At 46.9% G+C, this 20,725-nt stretch overlaps 1 protein-coding gene across 1 annotated transcript; it reads right to left on the bottom strand.

Moving 5' to 3' along the window:
• Positions 1–14,274: 14,274 nt before the first annotated feature.
• Positions 14,275–20,700, bottom strand: PTGER1 (prostaglandin E receptor 1). The gene is made up of 3 exons (XM_020979934.2): positions 17,290–20,700; positions 15,515–16,415; positions 14,275–14,879 (listed from the first exon to the last, which is right to left on the bottom strand). The coding sequence occupies exons 2-3, from the start codon at positions 16,394–16,396 to the stop codon at positions 14,631–14,633; spliced, it is 1,131 nt and encodes a 376-aa protein (XP_020835593.1). The 5' UTR covers positions 16,397–16,415; positions 17,290–20,700; the 3' UTR covers positions 14,275–14,630.
• Positions 20,701–20,725: the final 25 nt, after the last annotated feature.

The raw sequence follows: 20,725 nt of genomic DNA on the forward strand, positions 1-20,725 counted from the left end.
ACCAGGAGAAGGACCAGGAGAAGGGCTTTGGCTGAAGAAGGAGGAGGAACTGTGAAGGAGATTCAGAGGGCTGGAGAATTTCAAAGAAAGCCAGAGCTTGAATCTGGAAGGAACTGAAGGAGGAGGAAGATTTAAACTGAAGGAGGACCCAGGGAGGAAATCTACAGGGGGAGAGGAAAGTAAGTGAAGCTAACAGTGACAAGCTGTGGCTCCCAAGCTACTAAGAGGAAAAGAAGACAGGGGTCTCACATTTGAAGATCCTCATTTGCAGTTTGTCACAGTGGTTCTCCAGGAAAACTTCTATCAAGAGGGAAAAGGGACGCTGAGGGTCTCACTTCTAGCAAAGTATGAAGAGTAGGGAGAAATCCTCAGTGACCTGCACAGAGTGGGAGATGATAGATGCATGGTGTTTATATGTCTGCCCTGGCCACATGAGATTAACTATTACCTGTACTCAGAGTATGGGCTGGCCTCCCTCTGAGAAGATGAGCTATTTACCCAAACAAGCTTATGCCTCTCTGCTCTCCAGCTTCCCAGGGAGAATTGTGGTCCTTTAAAAAGTAGAATGAATGGTTTCAGGGGGAAACAAAAGAAAAGTGATCTGAAGAAGCAGCTGGGAATCCTCACCTGTGACGGGAGCTCTTAAGGAGGAAGGAGAAATAGAAGAAAGACCACTGAACCCTCTGAGCTCTGTAACACATAGAAGGAGGGTAGTCCTCAAGAGGAAGGAGCTAGATTCTGAAAGCAGTTGCTTCCTCTTCCTTCAAGGAATGATGATGTAGATTCACAGGTAAGATAGAATGCAGAAAGGGTAAGAGGAAGAGGAGGTCAGGAGTGGGGCTTGTGGACATCTCTGCAGAAGGGCTAATAAGGAAGCTCTTTGTCATCCTGATAATAACAATGTTTTAAAAAGTCTGCTATCTTCCTATAGCATATTTGCAAGAAGTGGCAGAGAATCTCCCAAGACTCGTCAAGCTATATGACTGCTTCTCACTTCTTGTGATCCAAGTGTTCACAAATGTTTCTTACAAGAAGGCTCTAGCAAGCAAGACTGAATATTAGGAAGCCCTGGGCAAGAAATCAAAGTTACTGCTGTTGCTTGAAGGGAAAGACTTCAGATTTGGGGAGTGAAGAACATAGCATCTAATAATAGGATATGGATTTCTGGATCATAAAATAAAATGTAAGAATGACAATGCCCCTGGTCAGAGACTAACTGCCCTAAGGGCTGGAAGAATGTGTTTGTCTGTTGTTTCAATCATGTCTGACTCTTTAGAGTTTTCTTGGCAGAGATACTGAGGTGGTTTGCCATCCTTCTCCGGCTCATTTTTACAGATGAGGAAACTGAGGCAAACATGGGTTAAGTGATTTGCCCAGGGTCACACAGCTATTAAGTGCCTGAGGCCACATTTGAACTCAGGTCTTCTTGGCTCTAGACCTGGTGCTCTCGCTGTCCTTGCATTTGCCTAGAGAGTTGAAAACGAATGAATGAATAAATCAATGAACAAATGAAGCATTTATTAAGAATTACCATGTGCAAAGCATTGTGCTACACCCTGAAAATACAAATCAAAAAGTGAGACAGTTTCTGGCCTTGAGGAGTTCACATTCTAATGGAGCAAACAATACATATTGAAGGTATCAGCTGTAAGTCACATGGAAAGGGCCTGTGATCCTAAGGATACAGCTGCAAAGCAGATGTTAATGTCTCTTCTTTAATCTCATTTCCACTGATAAGATCATACCATGTTCTTATGTTAAACCAATGAACAGTACCAAGGGTTTTGGGAACAAGAACTCTCTTTTGGGGGTTTTCAGTAGCTGTGGTTGTAGCCCCAGTAGAAGCAGTTGCCTGGCTCTATCTCTACAGGGGTTGCTTCCCAGGATGATGGCTGTGGGCATCACATTGGGCTAAAAGCATCGCTGTTCCCAAGGCCTTTGGGTTCAGGGTTCTGGGTTGTCTCCATCAGAATCCAGAAAACATGGTGGTCAAGGTGGTGATGATGATGGTGGTTGAACTTGCTTGGCACATACAGCTTCCTGTCACTCCCTCAGGGTGCCTTGCTGCTTTAGCCCGGCAAATCTTGAAAGTGAAAATGAAGTGGTGGAGAGGAGACTGTCCATGTACACACACCAAGCTTGAGAGTATGGAGGGTTGCTACCATGTAGGAAGAAGAATAGTAGAGACACCCAGATATTGGACAAGTGCACATTAAATGTGCACATTAAAATATGCACATTAAACATGTGCATTAACATACTTGGCTGCAGATGTCTCTAAACGTAATACACAAAGTTTGGGTAACAAGCAAGGGAAGCTGGACCTCAACTCCCGGAAGTCAATTTGAACTCAGAAGTGTCACTGAGTATCATGGCTAAAACATGGCTCTGAAAGTGACATATGTGCCTTATTTGAAAGGGGTAGGATACGTGAAGGGTTGGGAAAGGGTGCCACAGAGTAGCACTACATATTTTGAAGATTTACTCATGTAAATGCAGGGAACCAGAAACATGGTGAATAGATTTGGCAGAAACAGAAATAGTACTGCAGTCTCAGCACACTCCATTCTATTTGAATATTAAGAAGAACTAGGTGAGGAATTTGGGGAAAAGCTCACAGCCCTGGCATGGCGTTATGATAGAATAGTGAGGGGGGACCTCAATGAGCCAGACACCTGCTGATATTCTTTCTCAACCCAAAGCAGATGAACTAATAACTTCTGGATTCAGAAACAAAATTGTACTCTCCATCCCAATGGCAAGGACTACTTGGGGCAATAGATGCACATTCTGTATGTTTCTTTGCACCCCTCAGCTTTTTAGGCTTGCTTTGCCCTTGTTAAAGCTTTGTGAGGAACCAGTGAGAGGAACTTCAATTTCTGATCTGATTCTGAACAATGAAGAGAAACTGCCTGCTGGGGTAGAAATGAAAGCAACTTGAAATTGTCAAAAGATGAAAAAGGAGATGGGCCTCTAGGTGGTGCTGTGGATAGAGCACCAGCCCTGCAGTTTGGAGGACCTGAGTTCAAATCCATCCTCAGATACTTACTAGCTGTGTGACCCTGGGCAAGTCAGTTAACTCTGCCTCAGTTTCCTCATCTGTAAAATAAGCTGGAGAAGGAAATGGAAAACCACCCCAGTATCTTTGACAAGAAAAATGGGTTCATGAAAAATCAGACACAACTGGAAAACCACAAAAAAGAAAAGAAGATAAAATCCAGGCACAGTCTAATAGCATCTAGAACTTAAAAGAACAGATTTCAAAGGGTAGAGAGGAAGATTAGGAAACATCCCATGGCTTAAAATTGTTCTGGGCAAGTCAGCCCAGGAGGAACAGGAGACTCTCCTAAATGAGGAGAAAAGAGAGAGTTGTCTTAAGAGACTGGGTGAGTTCAAAAGGAACCCTCTGACTGCCTTCGGTTTTTATAAGACATGAAAATAAGGGCAGCTAAGAAGATACATGCAAAAGCATGGCCTGGTTTTATAAGAATGGTATTGGTTAGTCAATAGGAATTTCTTAGGTACCTACCATGTGCCAAGCACTATGCAAAGTGATGGTGATACAAAAAGAGGCAAAAGATAGTCCCTGCCCATTGCAGGGGAGCTTGCAATCTAATGTCAGCAATGCTGAAGCTCAGAATAAGCTGGGTCTGGCAAAGGTTGTGTTGTGGAGAAATAAGAGCACAGCTCCCGGTGGAGGGAATAATGATAACAAGCATCCTAGGGAAGGAAGAACCACTAATTCCTTCCTTCCTTCCTTCCTTCCTTCCTTCCTTCCTTCCTTCCTTCCTTCCTTCCTTCCTTCCTTCCTTCCTTCCTTCCTTCCTTCCTTCCTTCCTTCCTTCTTTTGTTTTCTCTGCCAAGAAGAAGAGTCTATGGACTAGAAAAGACAACAAAAATGGGCTCTTTAGTGAGCTGAGACACAAAATAAGTAGGAAGTTTGAAGGTACCTGGTTTTCCTTGATTTCAAATCACATTGCCTCTGAACAGAGAGACCTGGCAAATATGATTGCTGAACCATTGTTAAAAATGATGATGCCAGGGGAAGCTAGGTGGTACAGTGGATAGAGTACTGACCCTGTAGTCAGGAGAACCTGAGTTCAAATCTGGTCTCAGACTCTTGACACTAGCTGTGTGTGACCCTGGGCAAGTTACTTAACCCTGATGGCCTCAGGGGGAAAAAAAAAACACAAGAAACCCAAGAATGATCATGCCAATACTAATAGCTAATATTTAAATAATTTTAAGTTTTGCAACACATTTTATATAGGTCATCTCATATGATCCTCACAACTACATGAGGCAGGCATTTTTCTTATCCCCATTTATTCATTCATTCATTTATTTGTTTATTTATTTATTTTTAGGCAATTGGGGTTGTGACTTGCCCAGGGTTACACAGCTAGTGTCAAATGTCTGAGGCCGGATTTGAACTCAGTTCCTCTTCACTCCGAGGCTGGTGCTCTATCCACTGCACCACCTAGCTGCCCCCTTATCCCCATTTATAGATGAGGGAACTGAGGAGAGAGATGAAGTGACTTGCCCAGGGTCAAAGTATCTGAGGCAGTCTTCTTGACTCTTAAGTCCAGCACCAGACCACTCTACCATCTTGCTGATCTTTAGAGAATGGGGAAATAACACAGGACTGAAGAAGGTCATCTAGATTTTCCAGGAAGGAAACGTGGGAGTCTGCAAGCTTGACTTGGATTTCTGGCAAAATTCTAGAACGTGTTATTAAAGGGAGAGCTAGCGAATGTCTAGAAAAGGAAGTGGCGATCACCAAGAGCCAGAATGGCTTCATCAAAGTCATTCCAGAATAGCCTCATTTCTTTTTTACAGCAGTAGTTGGGCAGAGCAAGGGCACACCTAGATTTTAGCCAATGATTTGATAAAGGCTTTTATGCTCTCTGCACAAAAGACAGATCAGAGTTCAACAATAGGGTGGGCACAAAACAAGTCAAAGGGCTGTACTTGAAAAAATAGTCTTTAAAGATTCATTGTCAGATTGGAGGCTGGTCCCTATCACTGTGCTGTTGAACATTGTTGAACAATGATTTGGATCAAGGCAGGAATCATATACTTATCAGTTTGGTAGGTGACAAAAAGTTGGGCAAGAAACACTTAATGTGTGAGCCAGAGTTGGGCTTCAACAAGACGCTAGGGTGCAATATTGGTTCCAACTTAAGAAGATGGCATTTATTGGGATAGACATAAAGTTTTTTTTTATTAATAATCTCAAATGGATTTGGGACGTCATCAATTGGGGATGTTCTCCCCATGATGTAGCTTGAAACTCATTTTTGTTTTTTTACAAAAACAACTAAGTTGGAGCTGGAAACAGATCCGGATCTTGAATCTTGAGTTCTGAATCTTCTGCTTACTACCTGTATGACCTTGGGTGCCAGATACTGTGCTAAGTGTCTTACAAATATTGTCTCATTTCATCCTCACAATAGCCCCGGGAAGTAAGTGTGGTTATTATCCCATTTTACAGACAAAGAAACTGAGGCAGATAATGACTTAAATGACTTGTCCAGGGTCTCACAGCTACGAAGACCTATAAGTGTCTGAGGTCAGATGTGAACTTGGGTTTTCCTGATTCCAAGTCCAGTGCTCTCTTCTCTGGGCCTCAATCTCTTCATTTGTAAGATGAGAGGGCTGTAAGAAGTGACCTCTAAGATCCTTTTGATCCCAAGTAACAAGAGGAAAATAATAGCTCCAGCCTCACCAAGCTGTTAGGAAGCTCTGCTGAGCTAATCCTTGTGGAAGTTGGTTGGTCAGACAAAAAGCATTAATTAAGAAAGGTAACAAAAATGCCCTGCCCTCAAGGAGCTCCCACTCTAATAGGGGAGGCCACATGTAAATAACTGGGTATACCCAGCTTCTGGGATAAGAACTTACTACTTGACTAAAGCTGCTGGGAAAACTGGAAAAGAGTATGGCAGAAACGAGGCATAGAACAAAATCTCACCCTGCATACCAAAATAAAGTCAAAATGGGTTCATGATTTAGATGTAAAGGCTGATACTATAAGCAAACTGGGAGAGCAAGGAATAGTTTACCTGTCAGATTTATGGAGAACAGAAGGATTCATGACCAAGCAGGAGATAGAGAACATTACGAGAAGTAAAATGGATAATTTTGATTACATTAAATTGAAAAGTTTTTGCACAAACAAAGCCAATGCAACTAAGATTAGAAGGAAGGTAGAAAATTGGGAAAGAACTTTTACAAACAGTGTTTCTGATATGGGCCTCATTTCTAAAATATATAGAGAAATAAGTCAAATTTATAAGAATACAAATCATTCCCCAATTGATAAATGATCAAAGGATGTGAACAGACAGTTTTCAGGTGAAGAAGTCAAAACCATCTATAGTCATATGAAAAAATGTTCTAAATCACTATTGATTAGAGAAATGCAAATCAAAACAACTCTGAGGTACCACATCACACCGATCAGACTGGTCAACATGACAAAACAGGAAAATGATAAATGTTGGAGAAGACGTGGGAAAATTGGAAAACAAATGCACTGTTGGTGGAGTTGTGAAATTTGGAAGTTTGGAAGTTTGAAGGTACCTGGTTTTCCTTGATTTCAAATCACATTGCCTCTGAACAGAGAGACCTGGCAAATATGATTGCTGAACCATTGTTAAAAATGATGATGCCAGGGGAAGCTAGGTGGTACAGTGGATAGAGTACTGACCCTGTAGTCAGGAGAACCTGAGTTCAGATCTGGTCTCAGACTCTTGACACTAGCTGTGTGTGACCCTGGGCAAGTTACTTAACCCCGATGGAACTATGCACAAAGGGCTATAAAAATGTGCATACTCTTTGTTTGACCAAGCAATAGCACTTCTAGGGCTGTATCCCAAAGAGATCATAAAAATGGGGAAAGGACCCACATGTACAAAAATATTTATAGCAGCTGTTTATGTGGTGGCAAAGAATTGGAAATTGAAGGAATGCCCATCAATTAGGGAATGGCTGAACAAGTGTTGGTATATGAACGTAATGGAATACTATTGTGCTATAAGAAATGATGAGCAGGCAGACTTCAGAAAAACCTGGAAAGACTTGTATGGACTGATGCTGAGTGAAGTGAGCAGAACCAAGAGAACGTTTACACAGTAACAGCCACATTGTGAGATGACCAACTTTGATAGACTTAGTCCTTCTCAGCAATACAAGGATCTAAGACATCTCCAATGGTCTCATGATGGAAAATGCTATCCACATCCAGAGAAAGAACTATGGAGTTTGAACGCAGATTGAAGCATACTATTTGCTATTTTTTCCTTCTGTTTTGTTTTGTTTTCTCTTCCTGGTGGTTCCTCCTATTGGTTCTAATTCTTCCTTACAACATCACTAATGTTTAATAAGAATGTATATGTATAGCCTATATCAGATTGTGTGCCATCTTGGGGAGGGTGGTGGGGAGAAAAATTTAAAACTCAAAAGCTTATGGAAGTGAATGTTGATAAATCAAAATAAATTTTAAAAAAGTAAATAACTGGGTATAGATAGATCTGAAGCAGGGCATTGGCTGCTCTCATGCAGAAGGTGACATCTGAGCTGAGTCTTGAGGAAATCCAGGAAACTAAGAGGTAGTAGTGAGGAGACAGAATGTTCCAGGCCTGAAGGACAACCAGTGCAAGGATGTAGAGGTGGGAGGTGGAGTGTCCTTTCTGTCAGAGATCTGCAAGTAGGTCAATGTCACTGGATCTCAATGGATGGAATGGAATGGAAAGGAGTGGAGTGTTAGAAGTCTGAAGAGGTAGAAGGGGCCCAGTTAGGAACAGCTTTAAATGCCAAGCAGAGGATTTGATATGTAATCCTGGAGGTAATAGGGAGCCATGGGGGCTTATTGATCCACAGAGGTCTACGGTGGCTAGGGCTAAGCCTTAGACAATCACCACGTCTACTGAATGGAATACAGAGTGGAATAAAGAGAGATGAGCCCAGGAGCCCAGTTAGAAGGCTGCCGTCCAGGTGACAGACAATGAGAACCTGAACCAGCATTGTGATTGTACAAAGGGGATACATGGGAGATGCTGCAAAGTAAAACTGATCAAATTTGCCACCAGATTTTATACAAAGGGTGAATAAGAGGGAGGGGTCCAGGATAACAACAAAGTTGTAAGCTGAGGTGCCTGGGAAGGTGGCGGTACCCTCACTAGGAATAGGGAAGTTCAGGAGAGGATTAGGGTTGAGGGGGGTGGGGAGAAGATAATGAGATCTGGTTGGGATATATTGATTTTGAGATGCCTATGGGACACTCATTTTGCAAACGCTGAAGCACTATATACATGTTAGACTGTATTATTATTACAAGAAGGGAGAACTGCAGCTAGTCAATAGTTCCTGGGAAAAAGATCTGAGGATTTTGGTGACTAAAGTCAACATGAATCAGTGGTGTGAGGGGGGTAACCAAGAAAGTTCATGTGATCTTTAGCTGCATTAAAAGAGATCCGACTCTCTAAGCAATCCTTATGATTGTAAGTTATAGAGAAGGTGATGAGCTGAATTGGTATAGGGAATCCTCACTCAAGAGTTTCCTGTATTGATGAAGTCACATGCCTACTCCCTGTCCAGCCCTATAATATCCCTAAGGTCTTGGGAGGTGATCAGAGTCTGGCAGTGGTCTGCCCTAGTCAGGCTTCATCTGGAGCTCCAGGGTCAATTATGGATGCCACATCTGGGCAAGGACATTAAGAAGCTGGAGTGTATCCTGAAGAAGACAATCTGCATGGTGAAAGGCCTTGAGATCTTACCATATGAACACTGGTTAAAGGATCAGGAAGTTAAGCCTTTAAAAAAGACTTGGAGAGGTGGATAAGAGCAAGCACCTTAAAAATGTATTGGATTTATTCTGCTTTGCTCCAGAGCATTTGCTCCAAATAAATATATACAAAACAAATAATATACTAGATAAATAGGAAACAAGCAAAAGAGGGAAAACACTGGAATTAAGGTCTGGGGAAGGCTTCCTGTAGAAGGTGGAATTTCAGCTGGCACGTAAAGGAAGTCAGAGAGGTCAGTAGTCAGAAGGAAGGAGTGAGCTCATTCCAGCCTTGGGAGATAGCCAGAGAAAATGGTCTGGGAGAAATGGGAAGTTACAAAGCGGCAAATTTGGGTTTGATGTAAGGGAAAACTTCCTAACAGTCATCCTGGAGTGGAAAAAGCTGCTTTGGGAACTAGCAGGCTTTTGTTGGATATACTGTAGAGTATACACTCATTGGAGATACTGTAAAGTGCTCCTGTGAGCATATATAAAGTCAGAAGTTACCTTTGAGATCACTCAGTACAACCCCCTTATTTTCTGATGTGGAAATAGAGGTCCAGAGAAGTTAAGACATTTGCCCTGGATCACACAGAGCCAGGATCCTAGCTCAGGGTCACAGATTCCACATCCAATGCTTTTGATATTGTTGATTCTGTTTTTTAAACCAAAGACATCATTGAAGAGAACACCCCAAATTGATGTCTGTTTGACTAGGAGGCTTTACACTGATTTCTATTAAATTTCATTTCTCTCCCAGCAAACCCCCTTGGTCTCAGGAAGGTGACTATAGTTTAAGTATGGGTGGGTTTCCAAGGCCCCTTCCAACTCTGGGATTGTTGATTGTAAGTCTTAAAGTCCTTAAATTCAATGGTGTAAAGAAGGGAGATTCTGGTAAGAGAACTGGATGTGTGAAGGGGCTGGGCAAGAGAGGGTTAAGAGGGTCTATTTGGAGAGAGGATGGGAAAAGGAGGGAGGGGCCACTGTATGAGTAGTTGCTGTTCAGTGTTTTGGTCTTGTCTGACTATTCATGACCCCATTTGGGGTTTTCTTGGCAAAAATCCTGGAGTGCTTGGCCCTTTCCTTCCCCAGCTCAGGAGTTTTGGGAAATTAGAAGATATGTAAGTGACCCTCGTTTCGGGCCTCAGCACTGGGACCTCTGGTCTCCAAACTGGACTTCCCATTTCCAGCCTCTCCCCTCTCCCATCTGTCCGCCCTCTAGCTGCCAAATTGATATTCCCAAATACTGCTCTGACCATGTCGTCCACCCCTTATTTAAACATCTACAGGATCTCTCTGTTGTCTCTAGGATAACCTACAAAATCCTCAGCCTAGCCCTGGAAACCCTTCTTAAAGGGGCTCCCATCTGCCTTTCACGTCGATAAACATTTATTAAGCACCTACTATGTGGCAGGCACTGGGCTAAGCGCTGAGGATACAAAAATAGGCAAAAGTTCCCTTCCCTCAAAGAGCTTACAATCTAACAGGGGAAACAACATGAAAACAAACATATACAAAACAAGCTACATACAGGCTAGATTAAAAAAAACAATCAAAAAGGGGGAAATACTGGAATGAAGAAGGCTAAGTGAGGCTTCCTGGTCAAGGTGGAATTTCAGCTGAGACTTAAAGGAAGCCAGGCTGGTCAGTAGTAGGAGTGGAGGAGGCAGAATATTCTAGGCAGAGAAAATGCCCAGGGCATCTGCTCCATGGAACAGCCAGGAGGCCAGAGTCACTGGATCAAAGAGCACCTGTTGGGGGGGAAGGGGTAAGAAGACTGGAAAGGCAGGAGGGGGCTGGGTGCTGAAGGGCTGTGAACACCCACTGGAGCATTTTGTATTTGCTTCTGGCGGCAACGGGAGCCCCTGGGGTTGTTTCATATCACTACCCTTTGTGCACTTTCTCTTACAGTTATCCTGGCCCCTGAACTGGTGTTTGTACGGGACATTCCATCTTCATTCTTCCTCAGGCGCTTCATCATGGGAATGTACTCAGAGGATGTCCAGGGGCTTCCTTCCAAGCTGGGCTCAGGGACCATCTCCCTCCCACACCAGGCCTTCTCAGATCTCCTCCCTTCTTCCGCATGTTAGTGTTTTTCCTCTCTACTAATTACTTTGTATTTCTCATGAATCTCCTCAAAATAAAAATATTAACGGCCAGCACTTACATAGTGTGTTAAGCTTTGCAAAGTACTTCAAAAAATCTCATTTTTTAATCCTTAGGACTCTGAAAGATAGATGCTTTTATTATCTCCATTTTACAGATTGAGGTAAACAGAGGTTAGGTGGGGTCTTCACAGCTAAGTGGCTGAGGCTAGAGGGTTTCTGCTGAGTCACCTAGCTGTCGTGGAGTAGAATGTAAGCTCCTTGAGGGCAGGGACTGTGTTTGTTTTTATATCACTAGAACCCAGCATTTAATGAGACACAGCTGGGTCGTTCACTGGTTAGAATGATGGGCCAGGAGTCAGGAAGACCTGAGTTCAAATTTGGGCTCAAACACTTACTAGCTTCGTGACCCTGAGCAAATCACTTAACCTCTTTTTACCTTAATCTACTGGAGAAGGAAATGGCAAACCACTGCAGCATCTTTGCCAAGAACACCCCATGTACAGCATTGGTGTGGTATTGCCCACAAGCTCACTGAGAGTCAGACACAAAAGCACTCAGTACACGTTTGTTGAATTGAATTGAATGAGGGAATAGAGCTGTGAAAAGAGGGAGGAATATGAAGGAGAGGTTTGTTTAGCTGCAGGCTCAGAAGGGAAGGAGTCTGGGAAGGGAGGAGCTGTGAGGGAAGGGGTCAGTAAGTGGAAGGGATGAGAGGGGGAAAGCGTCAGGGAAGGCAAAGGTCTCTTGATGGAAAATGCTATCCACATCCAAAGAAAGAACTACGAAGTTTGAACGCAGATCGAAGCATACTATTTGCTATTTTTTTCTTCTGTCTGGTTTTGTTTTCTCTTTCTTGTGGTTCCTTCTATTGGTTCTAATTCTTCCTTACAACATCACTAATGTGAAAATATGTTTAATAGGAATGTATATGTATAGCCTATATCAGATTGCACGCCATCTTGAGGAGGGAGGTGGAGAGGGAGGAGGAGAAAAATTTAAAACAAGTTTATGGAAGTGATTGTTGATAAAATAAATTAATAAAAAGAAAAAAAGAGTCTGGGAAGGGAGGGGCTATGAAATGAGAGGTCCCACATCCCACCTGTGTTCTTTCAGCCTAGATTTCCTAACTTGCCGACTCTTTACTCTATCCTTTTCACCTCTTGCTCTGGGAACTGCTTTTCAGAAGGACCTGTCAGCTCACTGGGACTATGTTATTTTCATCTTTATAAACCCAGTATTTAGTACAGTAATTGGCACACGGTGAGTGCTTATCAATGTGTCTTGTTTTCATTAATTCATTGTGAGAGGAGAAAGCTGTGAGGAGAGAGGCTGTGAATCAGGTGATCAACTAGAATTCAAGAGCCTACTATGTGCTAAGAGCCCACTACGTGCTAAATACTGTGTAGACTCTGGAAGCTACATAGACAAATATAACAAAACCCCAGAGCTTAAATTCATAGGGGAGATATCATGTATGTGTGAAAGGTAATTGACATTAGGATAGGAGATAGCATATCCACGACCAATTGGTTTCCCCATCCCCCAGTTGATGTAGGCACAGAAAGCAAACGGCAGATTGCAGAGGAAATGAGGTATTAATATATTAGTGAAGATGCATCTACTCTCTGTCTCTCCTTACAAAGTGCAGAAATATTTCTGTGATTGAATTGGAAGAGATGTTTAGGACTGGCTGGAAACTGGTTATGTCCCTGGAGACCTTTAAATAGCTAACCCCGCCAGTCCCTGGAAGCAGCCAGTGGAGAATTCAAGAAAAATTTCGGGTCAGGAGCAACTTTGTGTAGTGTCCCCTTTATCTACACCAGAGGGCAGCAAACTATGAGGAAGAGGAAATTTTTCTCTCTTTCCCTTCCCCCATCTGACATTCTGCTTAGTAATGGAGCTACTTAGGAGAAAACACCCCATCCATCAGTTTGGGAGTTTATTTTAAAAGTTCAAGGAACAGTGGAGGGAGTTGAGGGACACGTTCCAGTCAGACAAAGACATAGAAAGGCAGTGACTGGAGGGAGAAAGCAGTTTTGAGGAGGCTGCCCAGAAGGCAATAGAGAGGAGCCCACAATGAGTTCAAAGTTGAAGCAACCCTGCCAATCAAGAATCGGGCTGTGGAGAAAACGTGAAGAGAAAAAGGACATCGAGGCTTTGCAATATTAGAGGCATAAGCTGCCCTGGCTAACTATGTTCACTGCCTCATTACTATGATATCCTGTGCCAAATTTTCCCATAGATTTTTTCTTTTTTGGTATATTTGTGGAGAATGAACCCAAAGGGGTTTTTTTTGGGGGGATGTTTTGTACTGCTGTTCTTAATTATATCCTCTTAGTTAATGACTTTGCTTTGAACTACGGTGTCTGCTGGCTGACTGTTCATGGGAAGCACACCAATGGGGGCTGTGCAGACCCATAAAGGACCCCCAGAAACTGTATAAAGTAGTAGTCACCCTCCGGGGGGCTAAATGTGGTTTATTCTGATATCAATCCACTTTATATGGCTGTCTGATGGTACAAAATAAACAAAAAGTAATTTGAGGAAAGGCACTAGCAGGTAGGGAGATCAGGAAAGGTCTCATGTAGGAAGTGGCATTTCAGCCTCGTTCTAAGAGGTGACCTGGAGAGGACTGTGAGGGGAGGCGGGGTTTTCAGGAAGGAAAGGAGTAAGCTGGGAGCCAGGGCTAGGCTGCGAGCCGAGGCTAACGGAAAGGAGGGCAGACGCCTTTCTTTTTTTTCCCTTTCTGCCTTGGACACAGCTCTGCCGCGAAGCAGGCTGGGAAGAGCTGTGAGGGGCGGGCCAGCAGAGTTGTGCGCATGCTCCAGATCGGCCGTGGCTGCTCTTCCCGTCTCTTCACCCTCTTTTTTTTCCCTTCCCCCTTCTCGGTCTGTGGTTGGGACTTGGCCTCCAGCTCGCCGTTGTACGCCCCACCCCTCCTAGTTGGATTTAGATCCTGGGCCGGGTTCCCGGAGGTTGCGGTCCACCCAGTGCTGGGACGAAGGGGAGGGGGGGCGGTGGCGGGGGTGAGAGTAGGAAGGGAGTTATAGAAATGGGAGACACGGCCCCCGAATCATATTGTAGCCTCTGTCGGATCATGTGCCTGCTGCCCTCATCTGGCCCCAGCTGGGAAAACAGGCCCCTCGTGGCGCCCCTGAGGGTGCCTCTGTCACCACCTTGTGGCCGAAGCCGTCACTGCGGCTTCCCTGCTCCGCCCCTCCCTTGCCTTTTCCCGTGTTATGCCCGCCTGGGCTCTGAACTGGGCGAGCCACATAGTGAGTGTCAAAGGCTGGAAGGAACCATTGATGTCCATGCCCTTAGTTCACTGACGGCTGGGAGGAGAATGTCATCATCCGATTAGTGGCAGGCACACTCATGGAATATGCAAAATATCTTTATTTCCCTTGGGCTCCGCCCTGCGGACTACCCCTACCCCATCTCCCTCCTGGCCAGTGCCCCGAAAGCCCCAGGTCAGCCCGAGGCCAAAGTTGGAGTTATTCCCCCAGGGCTCTTGTTTGCTGTTCTCTTGTCCTCTTCCTATATCTCCCTCCTCACATCTGGGCAGTTTAATAGCTGAACACTCTTCAAGGTTCCCTGTTCCCCCCACCCCACCCCGTCTCTCCACCTCCTTCAGGCCTTCCCTTGGTTGAAACCTCCGGTATCCACAGCTCTATCTTTCTCAGTCTTGCCTTGCACAATCCAGCCTGGCCAATGACCTTGGCCCATACAGAAGACAACTAGATGCGGCCAATGGTGCTGTGCTGAGAGGTGCGCAAGGAGCTAGCATCCCAGGCTCCCCTGGGCAGACCCTTGGCCTCATGCCAGGGCGGGAAGAGGCGTAGTAGCTGGCGCAGCACAGCTTGACGCAGCAGGATGTAGACCCAGGGGTCCAAGATCTGATTCCAGGAGGCCAAACGAACTGCTAGGAAGAGCAGGTGCTCTAAGGAGTCTAAGCTCCAGCCTCCCACAGCAAGCACCACCAACACCTGGGGAGGAAGGAAGGGGCAAGAAGGAAAGGGACAGATAAGGAGGAAGGGGGAAATTATAACCTTCCTATTTCTCTTGTGATCCAAAGGGTTACTGAGTGTCTTTACAACCACCTTATAAGACAGTGTGTTCCCCTTTTGCAGATAAGGAAATTAAGACTCAGTGAGTTTAGATGACTTCTATCCCATGATCCTTTAGGGAGCCTAGAATCAGGTGGGCAGGGGCACAGAGAAACAAGCCCAGTGAGGAGACTGTGTCCAAACTGGGGGAAAGGAGCCTGGGGCTGGGAAGAGAAAAACCTAGGTTTGGGATTCTGAAAGATGGGGAATCAAGACTTGGGATATCCCTAGGGGTGAGAGGCCCAGGAATCTCTTGTGGATGGCATTTGGAGCAGTGATCTAGAAAGCAGAATGGGATGAAATTACAGAGGATGTTGACTTATGGGCCAATAGAACTGTTGGGATCACAGGAGTAAGTGTCCAAGGGTTTCTCTGGACTCTAATCCTTCCTCTAAGGATTTCTTGGAGGAGTATATCCACTCAGAGACATCCACTTGCCCCAAGGAAAACTATTTGGGGGTATCTATCAGGAGATGCCCACAAAGGGAAGTCTGCCCAGGGATGCATCCACTCACCAGTAAAGGGCTCCAGCAGATGCAGGATACCACCATGATGCCCACCAGCTGGCCAACCATCTCCACGTCATAGGCCCGAGCTCGGCGTGGGACAGGGGAGGAATAAGAGGACAAGGAAGATGATGCTGAAGAGGACACGGAGCCACCACCTCCACCACGGGCCACCCTGCGGCTGCTCCCCTGGCGCCGCCGCCAACGTGCTCGGACTAGTGATAGTCCGCTGAGCATGTTGCACACCAGGGCAGTCAGTAGAGAGGCCAGACCAAGACCAGAGAAGAGCATTGCCAGGATGGCCTCACCCCAGCCCCTTGGCTGGGCCAGTCCTATGAAGCACCAAGTTCCTGGATACTGCAGCTCATAGCGCCCCACATGCAGCAGGGGCAGGAGAGCAATGCCTAAGGCAATGCCCCAAAGTATCCCAAGTGTCAGGCGGGCCCGGGCAGCTGAGACCAGACTGGCATGGAGCAGGGGTTGGGTCACTCCTATGCAACGCTCAACTGCCATCCCACAGCCCAGCAACAGTGGGCACAGGCCAAAAAAGACCATACAGGCCCCCATGAATTGGCAGGCAGGGCCAGCAGGAGCCAGATCTGTGGCATAGAGCCGCAGGACCAGGGCCCCTGGGATCACATGGCCAACAAAGTCTGTGGCCACTAAAACTGTGGCAAAGAGCAGGAAGGGGGCCCGAGTACGGCGACGGCGGAATCTGATAAAGGCCCGGGCAAGAATGACCAAAGCCAGGATATTAGAAACAGCGCCCAGTGTCATGGAGAAAATGGGCATCGCTGGGGATGAGGCTGGGTGGACTTCTGAGCTGTTGGTCTCTAGGCATGTTGAGTTCTCCCCTTGCCAGCTGAGGTTGTACAACGGGCAAGGGGACATGTCAGGTGGCAGTGGATGTCTGAGCAAGAGGAGAAAAAAGGAGAGGGAAAGGGAGGATGACAGCAAATAGCCCTTTGCTGTCCCCATCCAATGTCTTATTCTTCATCCCCCCATACTCCATCATCCCTGTATCCCCCCAATTCTCCATCCCTTCTTGCATAGTACTCCCCCCCAACTTTTCCTATCTCCTTCGTCTTCATCTCTCCACACTACCTCCCACCTAGTCCCAAGCCCCACCCAATTACATTATCCATTCTTCCCACCACCTCTATGCATATTCAGGGCCCTTGAACACCAAAGACTGTGGCAGGTTTGCCTCATCCCCTGGCAGGGTGGCATAGGGAGTGACCTTTGGCCTGAATCTGACTCCAGGTATTCCAAGAAGGACTGGGAGGAAAGGGTAGAGGGAGCAGGTTCAGAGAGACATACAAAAGAAGCAGATGGTAGGTACAGAGACGGAATGGGAAAGACTGGGGGGGGACAGATGAAGCTGAGTGGTAAGACTGAAATAGAGGGGGAAGAATAAGATATGAGCAGACAAGGACGGATGGACGGCCCAATCAGAAAGGTTTGTGGGACAAACAAGAAGGTGCCAAGATAGGGAATAAGAGTTGACGGGGTGGGGTTATAGAGGAGGATCAAGACACAAGTTAGGGGATGTAGAGGTTAGGAAGGACAGATAGGGTGGAGAAACAGAGGTGGGGGATAGAGGTAGATGACACATTGGGTTGGGGGTAGACACATGAGAGGGAATAGAAGGGGTTCTCCCTGCTCTGCACTCTTTCCCAGGCAGCCCCACCCTGAGCCCCTCAAGGCACTGCTCCCGTATCTCCCAAGTAGGATGAGCTGGGGAGCCCAGGCTCCTGGGACCAGCCCATTCTGGCCTCTTTTACCTGATGCTCCTCTTGTGGCCCTGGGCCCCGGGGACCCATCCCTCCAGGCTTGGCTCCGCAGCAGCACTCCTTCTCAGCCTCAGCGCCCAGCTGCACTCTCCCCAAGGCCAGTAGCTCTCCAGGGCCCCGGCTCACTGAGCTCAGGGGGGCGGCTCCTTTGCTCCCTCCCGCCCCCATCCCGCCTCCAGCAACCCAGAGCCGCTCCTCCTGCGCCACCCTAACCCCCTATCACCCCTCATCCCTCCCCCCTAACCTGCATGAGGTCGAGAGGGGAGGACTGCCTATTAGCATCTCCAAGCACTGATACTATTAGCAAGGAGATACCCCCTCCCCTTCTTTATTTAATACAGACCACCCAGCTTTCTTCCTGGGAGCCAGGGTCCACAAGAGGGAGGCACCCAGTTTCTAGGTAGCTGTAGGGTGGGGCCCTGGCGGAAACAGGGGTAGGGAGAACCCAGGGACGCTGTTGGCACTGCAGCAGCCCCATCCTCCCAGGCCTAGTGCCGCCAGGGCCACCTACTTGGCAGCCCTCCTTCTCTGACAGTCTGTGGCCCCAGAGGGGCTCCCGAGGGAGCCCTCTCCCCGAACAGTAGATGCTAGGTTTGGGTCCAACTCAGCTTATCCAGTGAGAAGAACCCAGAAAAAGGATATACCCTACTACCTGGTCCCACTGGTCACTCTGTGACCAGGGGGTCAAGAGATTAACAATTATGACTCCATGTCCACAGCACATTTAAATTTACCGAATGCTTTCCCCACAACAACCCTGTGAGGCAGGCAATGCAAAGATTATTATTCTTGCTTTGCAGGTGAGGAAATGGAGGTTCAAAGGGGGTGGATTTGCCTATGGACACAAAGGTAATGTCAGAGGCAGGATTTGAACTGTCCCCAACCAATGCCAGGCCTTTTCTCACTGCACCTTGCTACAAGGCATCCCCTCCTGCCATCCATGTTTTTTTTAGGCTATGGGGGTCTGACCTGTCCCCATCATCTCCCCTCCACTAGACCTACAAAGAAGCCTAGAGAGCTTCATAGAATTGCTGGGTTTTGAGCTGGCAGGGTTCTTGAAGATCATAACCCAATCCTTCCCCAATTGAGAGGAAATTGAGCCATCCCCCACCCCCATCCTTTCTAGTTCCTTACCCCCCATTCTCAGGCATGGGGCCCTCATACTTTTCTCATTAATAACAATAATAATGCCGAGAAAATCCAAACACTGGAAAATGTGAGTGTCTCAGATACACATTCCCTTCTCTCCCCACTGCAGCCCTCCCTCTGGGGCTCCAGGCAGCAGGGCACCTCAGGTGAGAGGACCCTTTCCCAGTTGCTTGTACCACTTGATCCCCAACTTCCCAGTGAACCCAAGGGCTTGAGAGCTTGGAACGATTTCAGAGGTGATGTAGTCCAAACCTCTCATTTTCAACAGGAAAATTAAGGTCCAAGAAGTTAGGTGAATCTCCCAGGGTCACAAAGAATGGCTAATGGTTCAAAATCTTCTCCTCACCCCAAATCCAGGGTCCCCCTACACATGGTGCTAACCTCTGTCCTGCTCCAGGCAATTCATGGATGGACAGGGACTCCACAGAAATATTGGCTCGTGAACAGGGCTTTGCTGGGGGGTACTAGTTGCTGAACTGTTCAGGGACAAAGGCACCAGGCATCACTCATTGATGCCAGGGATGGAGAGGGCACGCAGCTTGGGAGGCATAAACCCTGAAATGAGTTGAGAGGAGGGAGGTAATGTTCTTCCCTTGGGTGGGGGGTGGGGTTCAGCAGGGTGGGGGGGAGGAATGGATGGGCTGGAGGCCCCCCCCCATTCTTTTATTTATGTCAGGCTTAGGCTGGAGGCGGTTCCCAAAGAACATGTAATCCCTGAGGAGGCTGGAGCTGGGATGAGGACAAGGGGAGGGTTGAGGAGGGGACCCAGGAGTCCTGCCTCCCCAGTAACTTTTTCTCTCCCTCCTCCCTCTTAAAGCCTCCTCTCTTGGGACCCATTTTGAACTCTGCAGTTCTAGACCCCTAAGACTCATATACTCCTTCCCCCCTTATACCCAGAGATAGCAGGAACCCTAGACTTGAAAAAGATGTATACAACAAGACTGAATCGTCCAGACACACAAAATGGGCGACATCCCAGACCTGGAACCACCCCCCCTTCACACCCCATTGGGGAATCTATGAAAGGATCCCCATCTGCCCAGCTAGTTCTCTACTCCTCCCCTCACCTCTCTGATCCAACTTCTCCACTTTAATGTTCCTATCAGAACGCTGGGATTGAAGCTGGCTTTCCTAATTTCTCCCCCCACCAAGCAACTGCACCCATTTCCCTAAGGCCCTCCCTTCCCCTTCCCAGAGATGAAGAGCTGACTGTCAAAACAATGGTGTCGGGTTTATGTCAGTCTCCCTGCATCTTCCTCCATCAGCTTGGCCCAAGGCCTGAGGGGTCCAGGCTCAGGGTGGGGAGGGAAAGGTTCTGGCTGCCAGCAGGTCTGTTCATCAGGGTCCAGTCATCATCTCTTGCTGACTTGTGCTCTCAAAGGCTGGTGAGATTACCCTTAGGATGTGTCTGGCCCAAGGAAGAAACTGAGGCCCAGAGACAGGACACTACTTGACTAGAGCTGGGACTCCCAGGATTTGGGATCTGGAAGGGACAAGAACCAGTCCAACCGTGTCAATTTAGAGAAGAGGAAACTGAGGCTGAGCAGTGGAAGTGGCCTGCTTAGTCACTCATCAAGTATATGCTGAAGCTGGCACTTGCCCAGAGCCCCTCCCCAGGCAGGCAGGGAGCAGAGGAAGGCACTTCCGCTCCTCCCGATCCCATCTAGCCTATGCCATTGTTTCATTTTTGGGGTCACACTTGAGGACTTTGATGTTCCCACTAAGAATGTTAAATCTGAATCAACAGTTCCCACGTGGGGTTCAGTTTCCTCAACTATAAAATCGGAAAGTGATCCTTGCATAACTCCTTCTTAGGGTTGTTTTGGAGAATGCTTTCTAAATTGCAAAACATAAAAATGTGTTATTTCTGATGGGACAAGGCCCTTGTTATGTGGCTGGTTTCTAGAGATACAAGGCCCCAGACAGGCCGGAGGGGCGAGGGTGAGAGTGAAGAGGCCCTGCCTCTTCAGGAGGTGCGAAGCCAACAGAAAGAACTTCAAAGGTAAAGGGACCTCAGAGACCAGTGAAACACAACCTCTTCAACTTACACAGGAGGAAAAGAAGGCCCAGAGAGGGCAAGGTCACCCATCAAATTAATGGCACAGTCCAGGACCTGGGCTCAAGTATGCAGACTTTCAGGACAGCTGAAACTTCCCTTGCTGAGAAGCCTGGAGGGAGGGCCTGAGCGCTAATCAGGCAGAACAGTGGGCGGGAAGAGGCAGGGGAGACTGGGCCAAGGTCTCCTAATTCAATTTGGGGCACAGAGGGGATGGATTTC

Source organism: Phascolarctos cinereus, unplaced genomic scaffold (assembly GCF_003287225.1).
Source record: "Phascolarctos cinereus isolate Bilbo 61053 unplaced genomic scaffold, phaCin_HiC Scaffold_4;HRSCAF=312, whole genome shotgun sequence".
In the NCBI taxonomy this organism is placed as follows: Eukaryota; Metazoa; Chordata; class Mammalia; order Diprotodontia; family Phascolarctidae; genus Phascolarctos; species Phascolarctos cinereus.

Bases quoted from the DNA above. Each gene is read 5' to 3' on its own strand.
- PTGER1 (XM_020979934.2), bottom strand. From the start codon at position 16,396: ATGTCCCCTTGCCCGTTGTACAACCTCAGCTGGCAAGGGGAGAACTCA. The intron at 14,880-15,514 runs GTGAGTGGATGC...CTTCCTCCCCAG, and splicing joins TCTGCTGGAGCCCTTTACTG to GTGTTGGTGGTGCTTGCTGT.